Source organism: Pleurodeles waltl, chromosome 4_1 (assembly GCF_031143425.1).
Source record: "Pleurodeles waltl isolate 20211129_DDA chromosome 4_1, aPleWal1.hap1.20221129, whole genome shotgun sequence".
In the NCBI taxonomy this organism is placed as follows: Eukaryota; Metazoa; Chordata; class Amphibia; order Caudata; family Salamandridae; genus Pleurodeles; species Pleurodeles waltl.
Genome location: NC_090442.1, coordinates 770866053 through 770888603, shown reverse-complemented (window position 1 = coordinate 770888603; position 22551 = coordinate 770866053). Strand labels below are relative to the sequence as shown.

Here is a 22551-nt window from a genome sequence, read left to right as displayed (position 1 = left end):
CACATGTCCTCGGTGGAGGGAACTTGGGGTGGAAATGTTCCTTGTGATGTGGGCCTGCCCCTTCTTAGCAGGGTACTGGGAAGCAGTGATAAATTGCATCAACTCTGTTACTCACCAGGTGATTCCTTTGCACCCCACTAGCTTGCCTCCTTTGGGGATTCCCACACCCGGCCAAAGGCAAAACAAATAGATTTACTAACCTGGCACTGATTCCTGCCTAAAGAGAGCTCACCGTGCACTGGAAGTCTCCTGGGGGACTAAGACTAGTTAAATGGAGAGAGAGGCTAACTAAATGGGCAGGGCTTGAATGTGCAGTACTATTTAGGGAACTGAAGAGGGGACAAGGAACAATTGATAGGGTAAGAGCATTGGAGCATCTGATGGATTGTCTTTTGGCCCCGGACACAGATACACTGCACAGTTCTCTTATGAATGATGAGGACTCTGGGAGTGACAGCACCTAAATGTTTTTACACCCATTGTGTGGCTTCGTGAGGGGGAGCTGAACACACAGGGATGCTCTGGAAGTTCGTTACCCACTATGGGAATTTATATGTAGAAGCATGGTAAAGGGTAAGAGGGAGGGGAGGGATGGGGCACGGGGGTTGTTTACTGTTAGTGGCAGCAGGGCTTATATTCTGATGGGATATGGTGTGCACTCTGATTTTGTACGAGAAACATATGTCTTTACTCTATCAATTATGTGCTTATGCAGTGCTTGAAAAGTTGAATATTTCACCTATACTATGCTTCAACTGCTACTGTTTTGTGTTGTATGAAAACAATAACATTTTGTTAAAAAAAAAAAGTAGCGGGAAGAGGAGACAAAGCGAGAACTGCAGACTGCTGGTGGACTTTGTCACAAGACCCTGCCTCTGCTTACCTGCTCTAGTTCCGAAACTTTTGTCAACTCGACTTGTCCTCAGGGATGTGGAATTTAATAAAATATCTACTTGTCCATGGGACAGGCTGCTTCATAAATCTACTTGTCCTGCAAAAAATCTACCTGTCCGTTTGGTGCCATGCAGAGCAGCAACAGATTAAGGCAGCAATCTCATTATACAAGGGCTCTAAAAATAGCCTCTCTGATTATGCCAGGGCTAATACTATAGTAGGGCTTGAATATTAGCAATTTCCTCATTTTGCCACCTTTCCACAGATCTGCATACTGTGGTTGGAGGTAATAAGCAAATATTCCAAGGTCGGAATGCCCTTTTAATTATGTGCAAACCTGCTAACTTGCATGTTTTGAGTTTTCACAAGCTCTTCTCTACTCTTTTCCCATACTGAGAAAGGTTGGAAATTTGCTCATGACAAGGGAAAAAGTAAAATTTCTTCCAGGGCTGGAAAAAAGGTGACTGGAGGGAAAATGAACTTGGAAATATTCAACAAATGTTCGCATGAGCAAATCTACACATGCATATTTGCTGGAGCTAAAAACAATTCACAAATATTTTCTAGGAGTACAATTTCCTAGTCTACTTATGTAAATTCTTGTGAATTTATGAAATATGTAAATCTGCCCTATTACAAAGACATATACCATAGGTACACGTTTGTGACTTTCTTCAACAACCGAGGCCCTAAATAGGTCTGGCGTTAACCAAGAACGTTTGTTTTTTATTAAAATTCAATCTCGCTCTCTCTATCCATCCATCTATCGGTTGGCTTCACTGTGAGTGATAGCAATCTGCTCTTTCACAAGCATCATATAGGCACACAAAGTAATTTTGTTCAGTGCTAGGAACTACTGTGGCAATGTGTGATTTTTGAGACCAAAAAATATTTTTGCTTTTGCCAATATTTGTTGCAACGGTGAGGGCTATGAAGGCCTAGCACCTCCCACAATAATAATGTTTTACAAAAGCCATGTCAAAACAAGACGCGCATTGACAAAACCAATACACTGACCACCAATGGCAGGCCTACTGGCTTTGGAAATGCTTGTTTATTTTCATGCTTCCCATAATTTTGTTTAAACTGGTTACAATGATTTTCCAATAGTAATATTTTTGGAAGTATCAGTATGCATCAAACCATCCTTCTGAACGATGCTTCAAAGAAATGATACCTGAAATGTCACAGGAATTTGGCAAAACCATTTTTTTCTACTTGCATTTTTTTGTTAACATTTTATTTTAAAAGCAAAGAATCATCAATCTTCAAGCTCCTACAAATATATGCATTTAATAAGAGCATTCTGGGAGCATTATAAAAAGCTTCATATTGTTAAACTTAGCAAACGAGTGTACATATTGTTTTACTGGAATCACTGTCAGTAGTGTAGTCTCAGCTTAAGACATGTATTGAGAGCGCTCCCCCTAATAATAAAAGCTTTGCATTAATGAACCATAAATAAAAGTTAGAACAGCATTAACATATGGACACAAATATTGCAGACGATTCCCTTCCCTGCTCCATAATGTGGTACTGTAAACTGGCAGCCAAAGGGTTTTGCTGCATGAGATTGAGCCTACTTGTCCCAAGGACAAAATAAACATGAAGGCTTGTTGCCCCTGACCCCAAAAAATATGTCTAAACAATGTCTTGGTGGCCGGGCTGTAGGAATCCCAAACACCTGCGTCCTGTGCATCCTCAAAAAGCCTCTGAGTGCCTCCAGTACGTCACCAAGTCGTCAGCAACTCCCTTGAATTGGAGGAGACACTTCCCTGCACCCTGCAGGCACCAAGCACAACGTCTGGTTCACCATTCTGCTGACCACTGAGTCCACCGACATAGCAGCCACTCAGGAGGAAGTCACCGAGCTACAGCAGGACCAACCCATCTCCCCACCAAGTGAGAAGACCCCAAGACCTACCAGATCCATTCTGTGCAAATACCTGGGATACCAGCCCCCTTGCAACAACCAATGCTTGTTTGAATACAGTCTGGACTTCAATGCTGCAACCAGAGAACCGCTGTCAGGGGACGTCAGCATCTAAGAGGCCAGCACCAAGAGTGGAGCAGTTGCCTTGTTTTGTCCCCTTCTTTTAAGTCCAACGGAGAACAAATGGAGCACCTGATGACCAAACCTGCTGGACACAAGCTCCATGGCCCAGGCCCAGGCCCAAGACAAAAGACTGTATTACCTAGTTCCCAGGACCCCCATCAACCAAAGCCCCACTTTGGGAGCTCCCGGACTTGTGCCCAAGTCCCCCTCTACAGCTGGTTTCCAAGTGCCCCCCCTCTACAGCAAGGCACCTGACCCATCCAGCTACTCTGCTCCCGGTTAACCCAAGGAATGTGAAAGCAGACTGCTGGTGTTCCTTGTGACCTCATCTATCTAGTACCCTAAGACCTAAAGGGGACCCCCAAAAATCGACTGCAAAGCCCCCTATGCAGTAAAAGTACTTTACCCAAAGGAAGTCCTTTACAGTGTAAAAGCCCATTTGAGTGATACACTGCAACAGTACTTACCTTCTTTCGGGTTTTTCTGGTGTTGAAAAATTCTATAAAAACAACAGTCGTTTTCTAAACATTGGTCTCGAGTTCTTCTTGAGTGTGTGTCACATTTATTGACTGTGTTCAGAAAATGCTTCACACTGCGCTCTGATAAGCCTAAACTGCTCACCCACACCATCAGGAAAGAAAGCGTTATTATTTTACCCCTGTAAACAAATAAGGGTCACCTGGACTATCTGCATTGTGTCCCTTACGTTCTGCATACACTACATAGATAGCGAGCTTCCTCAAATCAACCTATGAGACAATAAATGGGATAGCATGCACTGGACTAGAGCAAACAAATAAATTGTATGATTGAAATGATTTGGCATTACTTCACTCCTTCAGAGTTTTTTGTTATTTTCTTCTCCACCATCTTCACTTCCTGTTCAAACTTGATATTCCTCACTTTATACGATTATTATCCCATCACTCTGTTCCAGGGTCCAGTTTGGGGTTTATCTCAGACTCTTTTTAAACTGGAGGTGTGTGCTTGGATTTTATTTATTTGCACTTGTGCACCATGCTCTTCTCTAACAATTTAAACTTGCAACTTACTTTTATATGCCCTTTTATAGAAACAATCCATATATCTTTTTCGCTAGTTTGGTACATCAGTACCTCAATGGTGACAGGGGTAAGCCTTAACTTTCCTCAGATAATTCCACATTTAGCACATTAACTATTCCAATCCATGTTTTTCAACAAAACCCTAAAACCGGTTACCTGATGAGATTAAAATAAACTCTGATCTTTGTTTTCTAAAGCTTTTGAAGTCACATTATTTGACATAGTTTTATAATTGTATCTTGATCACTGTTATTTCTAACTTATGATCTGTGCCTTCACTGCAATTTTGTTTGAAACTATCTTTAGTTCATTTTGCCTTTATTTTCCTGATCTGCATTTTTTCACTTGCCTTGCCTTTGTATAGCTCCCCACTGCTCCTTTCTGGGTGCACTTTATGAAAAAGAAAATACTTAGAAGCTGGTGCATCGCTCATTGCTGTGGTGTGCTATGGGATCTAAATCACATGCCTTTGACCACCTCTCTCAGACACAGAAAGCTCAACTAAATGGAATAAGAAAGGCAGAAAGTTTCAATTTTGCAAAGGGTAAATGTGATATACCCTTGCAGCTTAGACTAATCAAAAAGGTGAAACTTTCAGAATGTCTTCAGAACTAAACTTGAGTCTAGCGCCTTTTGGTGGAGCTCCCCAAAAAGAAGCACCAGAGGTGATGGAAGATTAAAACCTAAATGTTTCAGGCTAAGTGAACTATGGCCTTTTCAGACAGGCAATGGTATTACGTGTTCTTGGCATATTAAAAACATTGTGGTTAGGTTGGATGCAGCCACCCACACACAAGGGAGAGAAAGAGAAAACTGTGCACTGACTGCCAAATCGTTCCTCAACTGTGGTACTTTAATCCATGTAGGTTTTAGAGGGGACATGTTGTTGGCACACTGGGAGCAATGGGTCAAAAATGGTTAACAAAAAGGTCGAAAAAGTTGGTAAAAATGACCGAGGTAGCTCTCTGGATTCGAGTTGTTGTTGTGAAAAGAAAGGAAGTTGTCAACACATGGGCTCGTGCTTATATGGGAATGACAAAGTCATTCTGACATGGATGTGGACAGTGATGTGGATCCGAGGAATGCTGCCTACAGGCTGCTCAAGATTTTCTAGATCCAATTTGATGTCTGAGGAATATTCCAAGGTGAGGAATCTGCGGTTAGAAGTCCGTTTCAGAATGAGGACATTACACAGGTACAGGAATGAGAAATGTAGGCCTATTCCTTCGAGGTAGTCAATGAAAATATGTTAGAACATCATGTGTGGTCTTTTACAAGCGTGCAAGCAGGTAAAGAATTGCAGGTTGCACAAGTGAGGTTGTGCGGTCACAGGCCTTGTATGCACAATTTGTGATGGTCAGTTAGGAACTCAGAGAAGCAAACTTGGTATTAATGACAGCATTTATCTGTTGCATATGATTAAGTGTAGGAAACGAACACACACGTCATCAGTCAGGAAGGCTTGTGTATGCACTACAAGCTATTGTGATCGACAAAGGTTAGAGTTGTACTAGCAGAAATCACACAAACAAATCAAAATTCATCTTGCCTCAGTGTAACTATACTGGCCTGTTCTGCAGAACAGACTGGCAGATAAATTCTAGTCAAACCTACATTGTAAGTTAAAGGTGGTCAAAGAAGGGAATTTGGGTTTCAAAGCAACACTTCATGAAAAAAGGAAAAAATAAACCTCTATCCCAGAAACTCTGCACTGACAAACTCCCAATTTTTCTCACTAACATACCTGTCTTTATTTCACTTCCACATTCTTAATTCCATTAAACCTTATCCACTCTATACTAAATTATATAGACATCAAACTCAAGGGTTCAATTTTCAGGTACGTATATATCTGTAAACAGCATTAATCATATAGACTTATTCTGCTCTTTGAATGACTGATAACAGGCCCGCCCACAATGGAATAAAAAGGCTTTTGCTTTATCTCACCAGGTCCACTGTGTTCCTTCGGTTTGTTTCAGTCAGTGTCTCTTCCACAAAGCTTTCCCATCTCCCTCTACAATCTTCGGGCAGCTCTATAAAAAAAAAGATTCATCAGCAAAAGGTGGTGTTAACAAAGCAGCAAGTTATAGGGGATCACAAATAGCATGAAGCACAGTCCTGTACTAGATGAAACAAGAAGTACAAAAGGCAGAGATGCAAAGTGTATGTGTCTTGTACGACATTTTAAATTTATGCAACTTCAGCTGAGGATGTAAGCACTTGCTTAAGGTACAAATTCAATGTAAATTCAGGGAAACTGACAACATCCACGACTGACCCTAAGAGGTCTCAAAATCAGACAACAGAACTGTGATCTGAGATACAGTAATTTCCTGCAGCTAGGTAGAAAGGGCCTGGCAGATTAACTTTTTTTTTTTCGATGGCTGTGTTGAGGACAGAAAAGTCCCTCGCATGGTGACGGACGTGCATCCCTGTCCTAAGTACACCAGCTGCAACAATATCTGGATCCCTGCTGTTGATTAGTTATAGGCACGGCCGAACAGGGATTGTGTGTGTGCACCATGACAGTGTTACATATTAGTCTTTTTGGACTGGAAGGAGGTGCCCAACGCGCTACCCTCATAGTGGTGAAGGACTACTGCTTTTATCAGAAGTCAAGTAGTACGAGTGCGGTGGTAGCAGCATACCGTGCAGTGATTAGTAAGAGTGAATAGGCCTTTTTACCTGTGTCACTGGAGTGAGGCCTACAGGCCCACACAGGTAAAGTTCTGTTGATTTGTGCCCTACTCACTCTTAGCCTACATCAAGTTAGTATGTAGTGCTGTGCAGCGTGCAAGCAGTTGCATGTGTGTTCTGTGTGTATGTGTGCCTGTAAGTTGTGCAATACATGGAAGATACTGGGTTTCAATTTGTGAGACCCAAGGATGAGGGGAGGAGCATGAGGATTCCCCCCAGAAAGATTTATGGATTGCTGAATTCCTGAGAGCTGGATGGGATAAACACTGGAGGAAGGGTGCTCTTAGATTCTGAGAGAGGCCACCGAAAAGGGCTTGGTGGCATCTTGAAAAGGAGATGAGGCTGAAAAGAGAATCAAAAAGTAGGGCTAGGGCCCCGGAGGAACCCTTTGATGCACGTATCACTGTGGCTGACATCCAGGTGTAAACCTCTAGTCTCTCCCATGGCCTGTGTTGTGGGGATATCATATTTGTAGTCACTCCTACTGTGACAGACTGCTTTCCGGAGGAAGGGATGGATAGAGTCGAGAGCATTTCTTAAGAAAGCTGACCCAGCACAAACTTCAAAACTCAGACCCTAAAACTATATTGGGTGTCTGGAAATGGACTACTAGAAGAGGAGCTCGAGGCTGCCAAAGCGGTCAACTGGCAGGAAGTTTGTCAGGCTGCATGCTGAGGAGGAGAAGCTCTGAAAGACTTCTATCAGTGGCCAGGTCTGGGGAATAACATCTGCCAGTCTCCCAGCTGAGTGATAGGGCATCACACAGGGAAATCCAAGATCATCTCTCCTGGAGCATCTCTCCTGGAGCATCAATGCCTGCTTGCTTGCCAAGACCAGAGTGCCCTGTGAGAAAGAGGAAAGAGCTTGGAAGGAGCGAGGTCCCAAAGTGGGACCTGGATCCCCTTAGCTAGGTGTAAGGAAGCAGCTGCTGCACCAATCAGGCCATTGCCCATGTGCAGAATAAATTCAGCCACCCCATATGGCAGTGGGGGCCTCCGTGAAGTTAGATGTGGCTACATCAATTGGGCTGTAGCCCGTGTGCAACGTAAAATCAGTGACCCCGCATGCCAGGTGGGACTGCCGTGAAGAGTGCATTATTGCCATGCCCATCAGACTGTGGCCCACATGCGGAGTAAAGGAGAGAGAATTATTGTTGTGCAGATTGGGTTATAGCTGGTGTGTGATGTAAAGACACAGACCCCATAAGCCAGAAGGGATCATCATGAAGAACAAGGATTGCGACCAGCTTTTGCTGGATCAAAGATGGAAGGATGCTGTGGTGACCTGCAAATGCCCGTGCCCTGACTGAAGCTTCAGAACCTGTACGATCACCCCTTACATGTGAGAGGGATCAAAAGTACTTACCATTCCGTGGACAACAAGGCACTGCCACTGCAAAATAGAGTGATACTCAGTGTCAACAGCCGCTGCAAACCTCTGCGAAGTTAGAGAGTGGAATGCTCCCGGGGACTTCAGTAGACTAACCATAGAAGAAGTGGGTAAGACTGATCACAGGGCTGAGGGCCCCTGAGGAACTCATTCTGCTTCGTAGCACTATAGGCGCTGGAACACTTTTGACTTTGGAAGAGTCAAAGTGGGACTCCTAAGACCCAGAATGCTAGTGGGGCCTAACCTGAATGAGAGAGGTAAGTGGGACTCAAGGACCTGCCTATCTAACACTGGAGTACTGACCTCATGAGATCTGTGATCATTTTTGTGTATGCAGTATTTCACTTGTGTTTAGACAATCATGTGTTGCTGCTATTGACCGTATTCTGAGTTGTGTGCATGTGTCCACCCCATGCATCTACCTACAACCCTCTCCCCCCCCAAAACAAACCCAACTAGCATTGAACTAGCTGACCGCACTACCACTTAACAATGAAGCGCTGAAGGGGAACTTGACCCAGTTGTGCTGGACCCATAGGAGGTTGGGCCCCGTGACATCACGATTAAAAGGCTTCAACCTCCACGGTTGGGCTCCGCTTGCCCCATGATCCTCTGAAAGTGGTTCGGGAGGCTGTTCTTGAGGTTGCCTATTAGCCCTTTTTCACTTTACCTACTGTTCCTTTTGCTATGTCCCTTCTTTCTTCCTCTTCATGCTGTAGCTTCACCCCACATCCTACCTTTTTCAGTCATTTTTAGAGCTAGCTTGACAGCACGTCTGTTGTCAGAGCTCATGTGATCAACAGAAAAAGAGCTTTAAAAAGCACTACTGAGAGAGAGATTTCACTCCACCAAAACGTTGATTCCTTTGAGTACAGACTTTGATTAGGCGGAGATTTTGTGCTTCCACTGAAAAAAAGTGCCAGGTATTACGCTTTTTGCCTTGTAGGGAAGTTTATGCTTAATACAGCAGGACTAAGCTGGTTATGGTGACAAGTCACTGATCAAAGCAATAGGTCTGTTTTTTTTTTTTTTTTTTTTTTAAACCATGTAAACCATGGAAGGACTCAACAGATTTCAAGGCATGTCGCTCATTGTCTACGCTTAACGTAAACAAAATACTGGGCAAACTACTGGTATCTAGACTGAAGGGGGTGGTGTCTGATCTAGTGCATACAGATCAATGGGGGTTTATACCTGGAGGACATATGGCATTTAACATCAGAAGACATACATGTAATGGGTGAGGCAGAAGGCAGAGAGAAACCCCTAGCAGTTGTGTTAGATACAGGAAAAGCATTCACCACAGTGTCCTGAAACCATCTATTTGCATAGTTGAGGGCCATGAATTTATAAGAATGGTTTAGCTTCTTTATACAAAACCCTTAACTAGAGTGAAAAACTAAATAATCTTGGAGGAATGGAAACGAGCAAAGGGCACAAGGCAGGGGTGCCTGTCTCTATTATAGTTAGCTGTAGCAACTGAAACTCTAACATGTCAACTTAAGATTTGACCGTTCAAGATTCGCCAATAGAGGTAAACAATCAGGCATTTGGTTTCACTCAATGCTGATGATCCATTACTGAACACTGCAAACTCAGCAGATGCTATACCACGACTTATGAGCATAGTGAAGGGGTTTACCATTCAATACAGCCTACAGATAAATATGCAAAAAAATCACTCAGTTCCACAGGGGAGCTTGAAAGGTCTACCTTGCAAACACTTACATGTCTAGCGATACCAAGGGAAACACTCACATTCAGATACCTAGGAATAATGTAGACCAACACAGAACAGGAATGGCATGAAATACATACGAACAAACTGATTGTAGACCTACAAAGATCCCTAGATATATGGGTCCCGCTGCCTCTATCAATGGCAGGCCAAATAGCAATAACAAAGAAAATGGCCTTTCCTAGGAGTTTAAACCTATTTCAATATAGCATGCATGGTGTAGGAAGCTGGCTATCTATGTAGTGTAGCAGTATAGGTGAATACTATGCAGATAGTCCAGGGAGACCCTTATTCGTTTACAGGGGTTATAATATTAATCCCAAAAGCTGTCTTTTGGCCCAATCTGAAGCCGCTACATTCATTTAAGCTGGTTGTTTCTGATCTGTTTCAGAACATCAGCTAGGAGAGGCAGAAAGGAATGTAGGAGTTAGACCTCCAACACAGGCTGAATGGGTGACAGAAGAGAGCATTCTTGCAAGCAAAAGTGCTGACGAACAAGTTATTTACCTTTGGTAAAGTTCTTTCTGGTAGAGACTATCTAGCCGCAGACTCCTCACCTTTTGAATATTCCCCAGGTGTCAGACGGTGTGGTGTGGCTTGCATGCAGTCCCCATTTTAGATTCAACTCATTAAATTGACATCTCCTTTTAATGGTAACCTTTTCCACATACTGGTGTGTGAATGTGCTATATGTGCATTTCTGATAGTCACAGGTGCTCTGTAATCGGCACAGCTAGTTCCAGGGTTGTACATTTTAGAACAGAATGCTGTTTGTTTTGCTTTCTTAGTGTGCTCGTTAAACTTCATTTTACATAGACAAAACTATAGCTGTTTTGTGTCTCACTCACAGTACTTTATTATATTATATATTCTATGCTACATTATTATATAAACAGCTTCCATGCTATGATTCAGTGACAGGAGCACTTCTATGCAGGGACTACCATGGAACCTCTGCGAGCTGTGACTGAGATTCAGCCCTGCTGTCTCAGACCTCCATCCTGCAAAGGAAGGAGGATAGCCTGTACTGGCTTCCAGACAGCTAGCACTAAGGTATAGGGTTTAGTCTATCTCAAAACTGATCTAGCAGAGGGTACTCCCGCAATGCTCTCTTTAGTATAGAATTAGATACAAGTATGCAAACATTAGCAACAATTGCCATGGTTGCATTGTTTACACAGTTCACCATTCTAACAATGCTCATTACCTTAGTATGTAATCTTTCTAATAATCACAGCACAAGCCTTTTATACAAGAAAACGATAATTTCAATAAATGTTTAAAAATACCTTTCTTGTGTTCCACTTGGGCATTCAAGTGTAACTAAGAAAAGAGTCAGATCCGTTTTCATGGATTGCTTGGTAATCAGAGAATCATGTTTGAGGTTGCCAAAATCATTTTTCCCTGGTCTATTTTGGGGTTGGATGTGGTACTGTGAGCTAGCCGATGTACAACATAACTTGCTGTTGGTATATGTGGACTAAGTCTCTATATTTTGTGGGTCTAATACACGGTCCTGTTTTATGTGTAGGAACCGTATGACAACTGGATCTGGAAATCTTTCATCAGTACTTCTGTGCACCGGTACGTTGCGTCATGCAGCTGTACAGTCATGCCAATTCACTCCAGAAATTATGTGTAGAACTTATACAGTTGTTTTCAAGACTGTCCGCACCCACAGACAGCCCCAAAAGTATATTGGTAGCCAGTGTGCAGATTCCTAGACTTTGGAACTTTTAATGGACAGAGTTCAATCACAGAACAGGCAGGAGGAGAGGGTCTGTGAAGATTTCTGCATCTCGACTCTCTACCAGAAAAAGCCTTACCGAAGGTAAGTAACTTGTTCTTCTGATCGACTTCTAGCTGCAGAAAGGGTGTGGAATTTTAGGAAAACTGTACTTGTCCAAGGGACAAAGTACTACAATAATCTTCTAGCCTTGTAAAGAAAAACACTTGTCCCACATACTCTACAAAAGTTATAAGGACTAGCAAGGCCAGATTACAAGTTAACTGCAAAAGCCAAAGTAAACTTGAACTCCTCTGCCTCTTTGCCCTTGTAAAGTCTTGTATTATAAAGTATTACCTTCCAACCTGTTTTCTTGCTAAAAGCAGTAAAACATTTGCCTTCCCACGAACTAGCCATAGAGCCCAAATCAATTCCACATATTCATCATAGGGTCCATCACACTTCTGTCCTATTGGCTCACAACAAGGGCTTCACACCCTTACTATAAATGTACACCACTCCCTTGCTACACACACATACATTCACACTAAATACTTTGGAATGAATATTCCTCTCACTACACATTCCATAATCTTCACTCCACTCCCTGAACACAGGCTTTGCACCCCTTGCACATTTTGCTACAGGTTCTCCTCCCCTCTCAGAAGAGTTTTTATGACCCCTCCAATCTCGCCATAGGCTTCATCCAAAACACTCTAGTCAACTGCTGCTACCTTGTCCTCCACTCTCACCACAGACAGCTCAGCCTTTTTGAACGCTCTCTGTGATCTGTACTCATCGAAGGGCTCTGAGCAACCTGTTTACCCTAACAAGCCCACTTTGCTCCCTGCCTTCCAGCAGCCTTACCAACTGCCCTCACAGTAACCCTAGTAGTGAAGGCAAGTTGTGAAGAGCAGCACAGGTCGAGGCATGTGTATGTAGACACTTTTTGTGACCAGTGCTTTGTTGGCAGTACAGTGATGGCAAAGCAAAAGTATCTATTTCAAACTTGTTCAGGAAGGGAAGTAGAAGGGAGTGGCTAATTACACAAAGGAGTACAATGGCTGGTCGTGGAGGAAGGAGTCAATATTAAGCAGCTTGGACAGTACAGGTCCGAGAGAGGATATTTCAATAGCATAATACCCGCCTCATTGAAGGAAATGTCATGAGATTCACAGATAGCACTGAGGCAGACCTGAGGGAGCCAGGCTAGAACGAGGCAGACAAAACATACACTCAAGCTCTGTACTATTGGAAAAAACACCATGCAAAAATAGAGAGAGCAAGGCTGGCCAAGTATTAGGATAGGGACAGCTGGAGAAGCCTGCAACAGGATTCAAGGACTAAATTGATGAACAACTGAGACAGCAGGAAAGGGCACAGAGGTTCTGGAGGTTTTGGAGAAAGCCTTGGTGTACGCAAGGGCAGGAACACCGGAGGATGCTGGAGAGAAACGAGGTTGGCAAGAGAAGTATAAAGGCACCCAATCCATGGAGTCCAGGAAACAGAAGGTCAAATCATCTTAGGACAGAGGGGAGAGCAGGTGATGGGACAACACAAAGAAAGAAACCAGAATTGTTTAGGCAGAATCAGCAAATTGGCTAGATGGCACAAAGGGTGTCAAGATTTACTCCAGAGAACTGCTGTAATCTGCACACTACAAGTTCAGATTCTGACAATGAATGTTTCGCTTTCACTCCATATGAGGGTAGCAAATTGCGTACTATCACATAAGTAATAATGAGTTCTATAATTTATAGTGCTAAAAAAGAAGAAGATATTACGCTTTGTAAATAAAACCAAATTAAAGTGAGGCATGGATTACAGAAGCAGGGGAATAGATATAGGGAAAGGGTGCAGCGGTACAAAATAAAGTGGAAAGTTTGGGAAAGTGGAAGAGCTGTGTCAAGATCAATGGGAGAAGAACCAGAGGACATAGATCAGATAAGCAGGCGATTAGCAGTGGTGTAAAAACAAACCCTAAATAAAATAATCTTAGCCACAGGATGAGCGAACAAGTAGCCCAGAGGACAAAGGGAGTAATGAAAGCTTTTGTTTGTGATCCAGTGAGGAAAGGTAGGATATAGAAGAGGCAAGGTCAGAAAGGCAATATGGCTTGGTGAGCCAAGTCTCGCTGCTCATAACGTGTAAGGTCATGAGCAGTTCTGGAATTGGAAAAACTTTACTTTGGGGGACCCATTAATTGTGAGATTAAGGTGGGCAACAAAAAGGGGGAAAAGTCCTATGGGACTGAGTCCTAAAAAGCAGTCTGACAGTCAGCGTATACATTTATTTCTTAAAACCTTTGTCACAAAGAAATTGACACCAAGGAGAAATGTGACAGAAAATCTTTTTCTGGCTTAATTTGTTGCAAGGTCTGCATTTTAAAATATTTTATCAGGGTTAAAGCACCTGTTGCAGTGAGCCTTGCATGCCTAATAACATCTCAGGGAATAATAATGGGAAGGAAAATAGTGGTTTACACACTTCCTGGAGACATCTGTTTTTTTGTTTAGTCACAGTTTTGATGCATAAAGTAGCTTGGAGGGTTAATGTTTTTCCTGCTAAGCACAATGGGTAACATGCAGTTGACAGATTGATACGTTCTGTAGATAGGTAAGTGAGTCACTGTTTTTCATACAGATTTTTTTGTTAGTTGCAGTTCAGTAATTTGCATTCCTTCTAATGTAGCACAGTCAGCTATGAACCGGCATCAAGGACCTGCATACAAACTGCAAGACACTGGTTTAAAACCTTGTTTTTCTCAATTCGTTATAATGAGGCTGCTAAAACGTTTTTTGAATATTAAAAAAAAAAGGACCATCCTAGGCACTGTTTTGTCTTAAATCCCTTCTCCCAGCTATACAATCTTAGAATATAATCTCTACCAGTAAAGATAATGTGACGACTACCCTACAGTGGAATGAGTAGCCCTATAAAAGTATTTAAAAAAATTTGTATTTGCTATTTAAATTGTTATTCTTGTAAATACTCCAACATACTGATATAGCTGGCATTTTTACAGTGCATGCATATCTGTTACATATAGGAGTTGCTGTGTGCCTTTGTTTCTCCATTACATTGCCCTCTAGGTGTTAGGCTCCAGATAACGCCCAGCCAGGATTAAAAATGAACAAAAAGAGGGCTAATGGCACTTTAAGTGCTCTCTTTGTTTGAGGCCCAAGATGGAAGAGAAAAAACTCCTGGCAGGGAAGACTCTGCCATCCATCTTTCTAAGGTCGCTGAATAGCATCAGATTGTGTAGTGGAAAAGTCTGTTTTTATAGTGCTTGACTATAGCACAAAGGAAATGTGAAGCACTAAAGCACACTGATAACAATAAGTATTGGCTAATAGGGGAGAACTCGGGAACAGCTAGGATACAGCACTGTAGAATGTGGTTGAGGAGCTAAAAGTTCAGTGAGTAGTGGAAGGAAGAGACAGGACTGGGCACAAGCAACTTAAGGATACAAAGCAGATATGGGGGCATCTGACAAGAGCCTCAAGCATGCAATTATGATTGTGGTGAGGCATTACTGGAGGAGGTATTTGGAGAAAAATAACCAAATACCTGAGCAAAGAGGGAGAGAGAGCACAATTCAGGCCACTAGCGATTGGCCGGGGGGGCCTGACGATCCCCATGAGAGACTGGGCTCGGGCTCAGGGTAAACGAGCAATGCATGGTGAAACACAAAGTGTAATAGCTTATCAGTTAGGTTACCTGAGCAGAAACAGAATGCAGTGAAGTTAGGAAACTGGGGAAGACATGGAGAACGAATGGGCAGCTTAGGGAAACATTGGGTGCACTTACCACCACCAGAGAGCTCCCAGCGAAGAAAGGACAGAATGGTACTATTTCAGTCTGAATTTCACTCAGAAACAAATGCCTTTGAGACAATGAAGTAAAAGAAACCTTCAGCATTTTGAAACATGTCCCACTACGTTGCTTGCTGCCTGCCTCTCGGATGACTGAGGTGCGGGCTTGGTTCGTACTTATCTGGTCCAGCTCCAAGCAAGTGCCTCCTGGGAGCTCCTGCTGTGCAGTGGGAATGTCACTTTCATCAACCTGGACACTGTTAGGCTTCAGTGGCCTGACTCAGAGCCCTCCCCTTCCCCCATCCTCCCACACATCACTTTGTCCCTGCTGCTTAGTATGAGCCAATCTGGATGCCGCTGAAAAGTGCTGGAGCCATAGATGCCAACCGACCTGATTCAGACGGGAGACTCCCTGTTTTTGAAGCCATAAACCGCTTTATTTTAGCAGTCTCATGCATGAAAATGTCTCTGCTTCAATGAAAGTATATTGAAAAATACAGTCCCACGATTTGTTTTTCTTTTTAAATCACCCTCTTTATCATTTCAAATAGTGTTTTGTGAATGTATGGGCAGACGGCCACATAGCTGCCTGCTGAATGTCAAGCACAGCGACTCCTTGTGCCAACACAGTGGTAGCAGCTTTGGCTCAGGTGGAATGAGTATGCAGTCCTTACAGAGGCTGTTTTTTGGTCAATGCTCAGCAGATCCTAATGCAGAGTACAATCCACCATGAGATGTTCGTTTTCTGCATTGCCTTGCCTCGTTTGCTCAAGCAAACTCCACAAAGAGCTGATTGTCCACTTGGAATTCTTTAGGTTCCATCAAAGTAAAAGCTCAGAGCTCTTTAGAGGTACAAGTGATGAAGTCCCTCCTCCTCCTCCTTAGAGGGGTGAAATGGAGCATAGACTGCCAGTAGGGTGAAGGCTTGAACAACATGGAATGGCATCAGAACATCCGCCAGGAAGGATGCCAAGTCCCCGAACCAGTTTATCTGGGAAGAAGGTAGTGTTCGGTGGACTGAGGCAAAGCGCCTGAAACTCATTTGCACCTCGAGATGATGGCAATGAGAAACACTTTTTTTAATAGTAAAGCTCTGTAAAGGACAGCTGTCAAGCTGCTTGAACGGAATGCACATTAGGTAAGTTAGGACCAGAATAAATTCCTATTGGGGTATGACGAAGATGAGAAGCGGGAACGTGTTGCTGCCCTCATATAGGTAGTATCACAAGTGGTGACTTAAATGAGGACTGATCAGGCATTAGTAACAGGGCCGAAAGATAACCCTTAACTGTACCCAAAGCTTTGCTGGGCACGAGAAAAAACAAACAAGAGAACGTCCGATAGCTTGGCCTGTGGGGGGTCAATCTGGCGTGTGCTGCACAAAACCACAAATCTGTCTCAGCGACAGGCGTATACAATTTTCGTCGAGGGATACCTGGCTGTCCAGATTACATCAACCACCTCTGGAGGAAGGTTGAAGGTGTTTAACTGTTGCCGCTCAATCTCCAAACATGAAAGTGGAGACTACCAAGTCCAAGTGCAGGACCGGATCCTATTGAGACAGAAGGGTCTCATAGCAGGGCAACCTGATCAGAGGACATGTGCTCAAATCCAGGAGTTCAGTATCCCATACTATCGCTGCCTAATCTGGAGCCATAGGAATGGCTTGGGCTCGGTCTGTCCTTACCTTCTTGAGAACTCGGGATAGAAGTGGTATTGGCAAAAAGGCATACAGGAGTCCCACTTGAGGCAAAATGAGTTTCTGAGCGAGTGACACGTTGGAAATGTAAACGCGCACAAGAGATGACAGTGTGGGTTTTTGGCAGTGCCAAAAAGATTGAGCTAAGGTTCTCCCCATTCACTGAAGATACCTTGAGCAATCTCTGGGTGTGGCTGCCACTAGTCATCAACAGCTGTGCTCGTCCATCCTGGCATTCAATGAGCTTGATGGGAGGGGTGGGAGGGGGGAGGAGAGGGGTCACCAGCAAGAAAATTCCTTGGCAGTTCAGTCGTTTGCAGAGGTGCAAGGCCTTCTTCCACAGGGTCTGACCCCACCCCACCCCACCATTTGTTGCAGTACCACAAGGCGGTGGTGTTGTCTGTGAGCATCTGCACCAACATCCACTTGATGGACGGAAGGAAGGTTTTTAGCACCAAGTGGACAAACTCCGTCAGAGACTGGAGGCCTCTGATTTCCCCCACTCCCAGATGGATGCACCTACTCAGAAGCAATGTATTGATCACCACTGTCTGGTCTGGATGGGAAAGAGACCAGGGTCTGCTGCTGACCCAATCATGGTTGAGCACTGAAAATCTTTGGCAGTCTCCTCCAAAACCTTAATGTGGTCGGAGAGGTGTCCTTGATGTTGGGCCCACAGGGACTTCAGATCCCACAGCACAGACCACATATGCTACATGATGTGCTCAACAAGCAGGATATGATGGAGGCCATCAAGTCCCAGCACCCTCAGAGTCTACATCATTGAAATCCAGGCCAGAGGTTGTAAGATCGGGATCATAGCCTTAATGACCTGGACACTCTTTCACGGGGGAAGGCATAAAACTGAACAATGTCCAGAATGGCCTGAATGAAGGGGAGAATCTGAGACTACAACATGTTGTTAGTGAACCTCAAAAATGACAGTAGGTTTGCCGTAGCCTGGAGGTGGGTGTCCACTACCTGTGTCGAATCCACCTTCAACAGACAGTCATCGTGGTAGAGGGAAGACTGGAATGCCTGGCCTCAAAGGGTGTACTTCTAGTAGCGCTAACACTTCCATGAACACCTGAGGAGTGCTGGTGAAACCAAAGTAGAGCACAGCAAACTGAAAATGCTCCTGTCCCACCATGAACCGCAGGAGTGCCGATGGGCCAGCAGGCCTGATACATGGTAGTGTCCTGCAGGTCCAAAACCACCATCCATCTCCAAGGTCAAGGGCAGACAAGATCTGGTCTAGGATGATCATTTAGTTTTTTTTCCCCTTCTAGAGGATGTTTGTTAAGAGGGCAGAGGTCTAGAATAGGTCCTCCACCCTTGGCACCAGAAAGTAGCAGGAGTATAAAAAAATTAAAAAAAACATCCTTATATCCTACTTCTGGCGCTGGGACCCTCTTGACAGGCCCTTTGGCTAAAAGTACTTGCACTTCCTGCAGCAAAATGGAGTTATGATCCTCTGTCATTTACTGGGGGGGGGGGAGGTGTCAGGGGAAGGTGTGGCAGTGAAGATAGAAAGGGCAAAGTGTAGTACTAGCAAACAATCTGTACAATTAACCTGTCTGACATCCTGGTAAGAATCAGGGGATTCAGCCTCCTACCGGGTGACTGTGTGGATGTAAGGCACCATGACCTCTACCCCAAAAACTCAGCTTTGGAGAAAACAACTGAAGCACCTTCCTCAGGGGTGAAGGTTGCATCAGAGTGGATGTGCCTGTGGCAGGCGTGGGCCTTGGTGCCGGAAGTGGAGTCAGGACAAGAGCTGGGGGCAAGATAGGTTCAGAGTACCCAGGTGACACCGAGGGCAAACTTGCCATCGGTATCCAAGGTGGAAGGCTTCTTGGGGCCCGAAGGCAGCATGCAGCATGGAATTCTTCGATCTGACGCAGTGTGGTTGAAGGTCACAGAAACACGGGTTATGCCGGAACCAGCTTCAGGATCGGCACCAAAGTCAGCCAACTTTAGGAGCAAAACCAAGAGGGGTAGTGATCGAATGAGAATGGTGCGAAGGAGTGGAATCCTGTTCTATTTCTTGTGTTTCTTACATTTACCAGAGGAGGTCTAGAATAAGCCAAAGAGGTCCAGAGGAGGTCTAGAATATGGAGTGCATCCTCTGAAGCGTCTCTGTTAACTCCAGGGAAGAGTCAGTGATCGAACTTTGAATGCAGAGCGTTACTTGAAACAGTTCGACATGGGTCTTCTTATGCTTGGCGATGTCAAGTTTCACTTTGTGTGCCACGATAGCCTATGAGTTCTTCAATGTGCAGTCACTGCAAGCCTTGGAGTCATGGTTCGACTCCAGGCACACCTGACGGGGAACCATCACGGACATTTGTTTGCAACAGTTCATAAAGGGCTTGAAACCTGTGATTTTAGGGTATGACCACTTGCACACTGAAGAAAAGCTTTAGACAATATCAACCTAGGAGTCCGCGAGACAAAAACTAGCTCCAGATTTAGGTTCTACAAGTTATTTCTGGAACTGGAGCGTCTAGGTAGGTGTCAGATATTACTTAGACATGTTGGTACCCCAACGATGTAAGTAGGTTCACTTTCGTCTGGAATTGGTCTATGACTGGGTAAAGCCCACTATCAACAGGCAGTCATCGAGGTAGGGAGAAGACGAGCACCCTCAACCTCCGAAGGTGTGCTGTTACTACCACTATCATCTTCACGAACACGCAAAAGGCACTGGAGAGGCCAAAAGGGTTCACCACAAACTAGAAATGCTCCTTGCCCACTGTGAAACACAGATACAGCCAGTGGGTCTACAGGACGGGAATAATAAAATACATGTCCCGCAACCACACTGTGAAACACAGATGGCGCCTGTAGGCAAACCCAGATAGGAAAAAGGATATACGTGTCCTGCAGGTCCCGTATTACCATCCAGTCTCCAGGGCAGACAAAACCTTAGCATGAGGATCTTGAATTTGTCCTGTGCAGGGAGGCGCTGAGAGAGCAGAAATCTAAAACAGGATGGGGAAAGAGCCGCCCCACTTCCAATCCTTTTTTAGCACAAGGAACTAGCAGGAATAACAACCAGTCTGTTTCTGAGGTTAAAAGAGTCTCACTTCCTAATGCAAAATGGACATGTGGTCCTCCATCAGCTGCCCTGATGTAGGTGGAAGATGCAGCAGGGCAGAAAGAAAACAGAGAGCATACCCTAGTTGGGCTATTTGAAAGAGCCATCTGTTGAACGTAATGTCTAGCCACCCCTTCAGAAAATTTTAGAAAATTACGGATCTTGTCTTCTACATGGTGGCTGTGTGACAGAAAAGACACACACAAACGATTTTGAACTTGTGGTTGATAAAGAGGTGAGGGACGGAGCAGTGCGATGTCCCTGATGTCTTGAGTCTTGTCTCAGGATGCCACGGACTCTACTCCAAAAGGGCTTGGAGGTTTGCTGTGAGGCAGTACGATCAGATGCTAACACTATGTGTAGCCCCTAGGCATTACCCCGAGATGGGTGAAATTGTTGAGTAAACTGCCTTGTGGGGTCTGAAGAGCCCCAAGGAATGATCTGTGGTGCAACTCTGCTTAAACTGATCTAGAGCTGAATACACCTTTCCACCATAGACTAGAGACAACAAATGGCATGTTCATAAAGCATGGAACCAAAGTACCCCACTTATGCCAACTGCCAGATCAAAGCAATTAGATGTATTTAGGCCACGCAGAATAACAAATTTTGCTGCATCCTAGCTGTCCTAAATTATTTGGGCTAAAGATTCCCCTAGGTCGTCTGAGACAAATGATCTGATCGATCATTTAGTGACACTGGCAACATTTTAAGAAAAAGTTTCAAAAAATCTCATCACAGTAGACAGGGGTAGAGCTTTGGATCCAATTTTGAAGGCACAGAAAGAATGGAACGGACGTCAGCACATAAACGTGGCACCTATAAGCGGCTCAGTTTTTCACTTCTCGAGTGGAAGGTCATCGGCAGGGGGTCGCACAACACGACCTATCATGTCCTGGAGTACTGCTTTTGAGCTTTCAGGATGTAGTCTAACATCTGAAGAATATTCACAAGGCAAGGAATCTGTAGTTAGAAATATCCATCGGAATTTACATGTCTTCACAACAATGCACCATTCAGTCTAGCCAATAAAGTGCTTTATCAATTGGCTACAAACATGCAGGCTGCAGATCACCAGCATCAGGAGAATGGTGACTTTCCATGAAAGGGGGTAGGGCCTTTTCGAATCTGGCAGCTAAAACTTGAATCAATCGCTGGTTGTCTGATAAGGCCTCTTCCATCACTTCTCCTCCCTAGAGTTTTAACAAGGAATATTTCTCTAGTTAGTCAGGTTTAACTGGCCCATAGACGGAAGACACTACTGTAGCGTGCTGCATGCTGAACAAGTTTAAGTCAGCCAGCTAGCCAGGCTGCATGCAACAAAAAAGAGGTCAGGAAAGGTATAACCCCATAACGGTCTTGCCAGCTATAATGTCTGGGCTTTTTTTGTGGGACACAGGGAGAGGCAGGATGCTCTCACTACCAACTGAAAGGGGTTTACAGTTCACATAGGGGTTTACAGTATTACATATGCATAATGTTTATCTGCAGTATGTAACTCCTTGACCAACAATTCAGCGAGAAGAGAAAACACCCAATTGTTACCAAGCAACCAATAATACCCATGAGCAAATATATTAAAGAAGCAGCACCTTCCACATGGAAAGACTCGACGACTCCGGTGTAGGGCGACATGCAGCCACATCTAGATTCACAATCTAGGAACACGATAATTTAGGTACTTAGCTGGGAAGGGAGAGGGAGGATCTCAGGAAAACATTAATAGCCTGATACCGATCTTCTATTTTGAAAAGGTCAGAGTGTGAATGGGGCTACCGACATGAATATTGCTTTTATTTCGTTTATTGTTTTGCATACTTGTCCTCTTTTACTGACTTCCTGGTTTTGAGCTAGTCGAGTTTAAACTCAGACATAAATGCTGTTCTGTTTCTTCTTTCACTGTGCTCCTCTCAATGTCTGTAAATTTGAATTACTAAGTTACATTGCAGCTGAGAAGTATAGATGTTTCTTAGTTATTTAAGGGTTAAGCAAACAGACCGCATTATAAGCCATGCTTCTGCACACTCAATATGCCATATATTAGGCACTCATGATGGGCCCTCTTATCCACCAGTGCATCTGCTGTGAGCAACACCTCTGTGATACCAAATGCTGCACATCATCTATGAGCCATGACACTGTGCATCAATCACGAGCTACAGTACAATACATCACAGCTGTGCATTGCAATTCAAGCTGGTTAATTGTGTTCTTGAAGTGCAGACACGGAGGGCTTGGGCTCAGTTTGCAACTGCGAATAGTGAGCAGATAGGCTAGCATCTTAGAGGGCTGTCGGAAAGGTACTAGAAAGAGAAAAAGAAACAGGAAATCACCATGAATGGCATGTGAAAGGCAGGCCACAAATTACCA

General features: G+C 44.1%; 1 protein-coding gene across 2 annotated transcripts in view; it reads right to left on the bottom strand.

Moving 5' to 3' along the window:
• Positions 1-22551, bottom strand: part of PPP6R2 (protein phosphatase 6 regulatory subunit 2) — an 891343-nt gene that overhangs the window by 439711 nt on the left and 429081 nt on the right. For both annotated transcript variants that reach the window (XM_069229423.1, XM_069229422.1), the window contains exon 14: positions 5965-6050. In XM_069229423.1, the coding sequence (XP_069085524.1) occupies positions 5965-6050 (86 nt within the window). The remainder of the gene's footprint in view (positions 1-5964; positions 6051-22551) is intronic.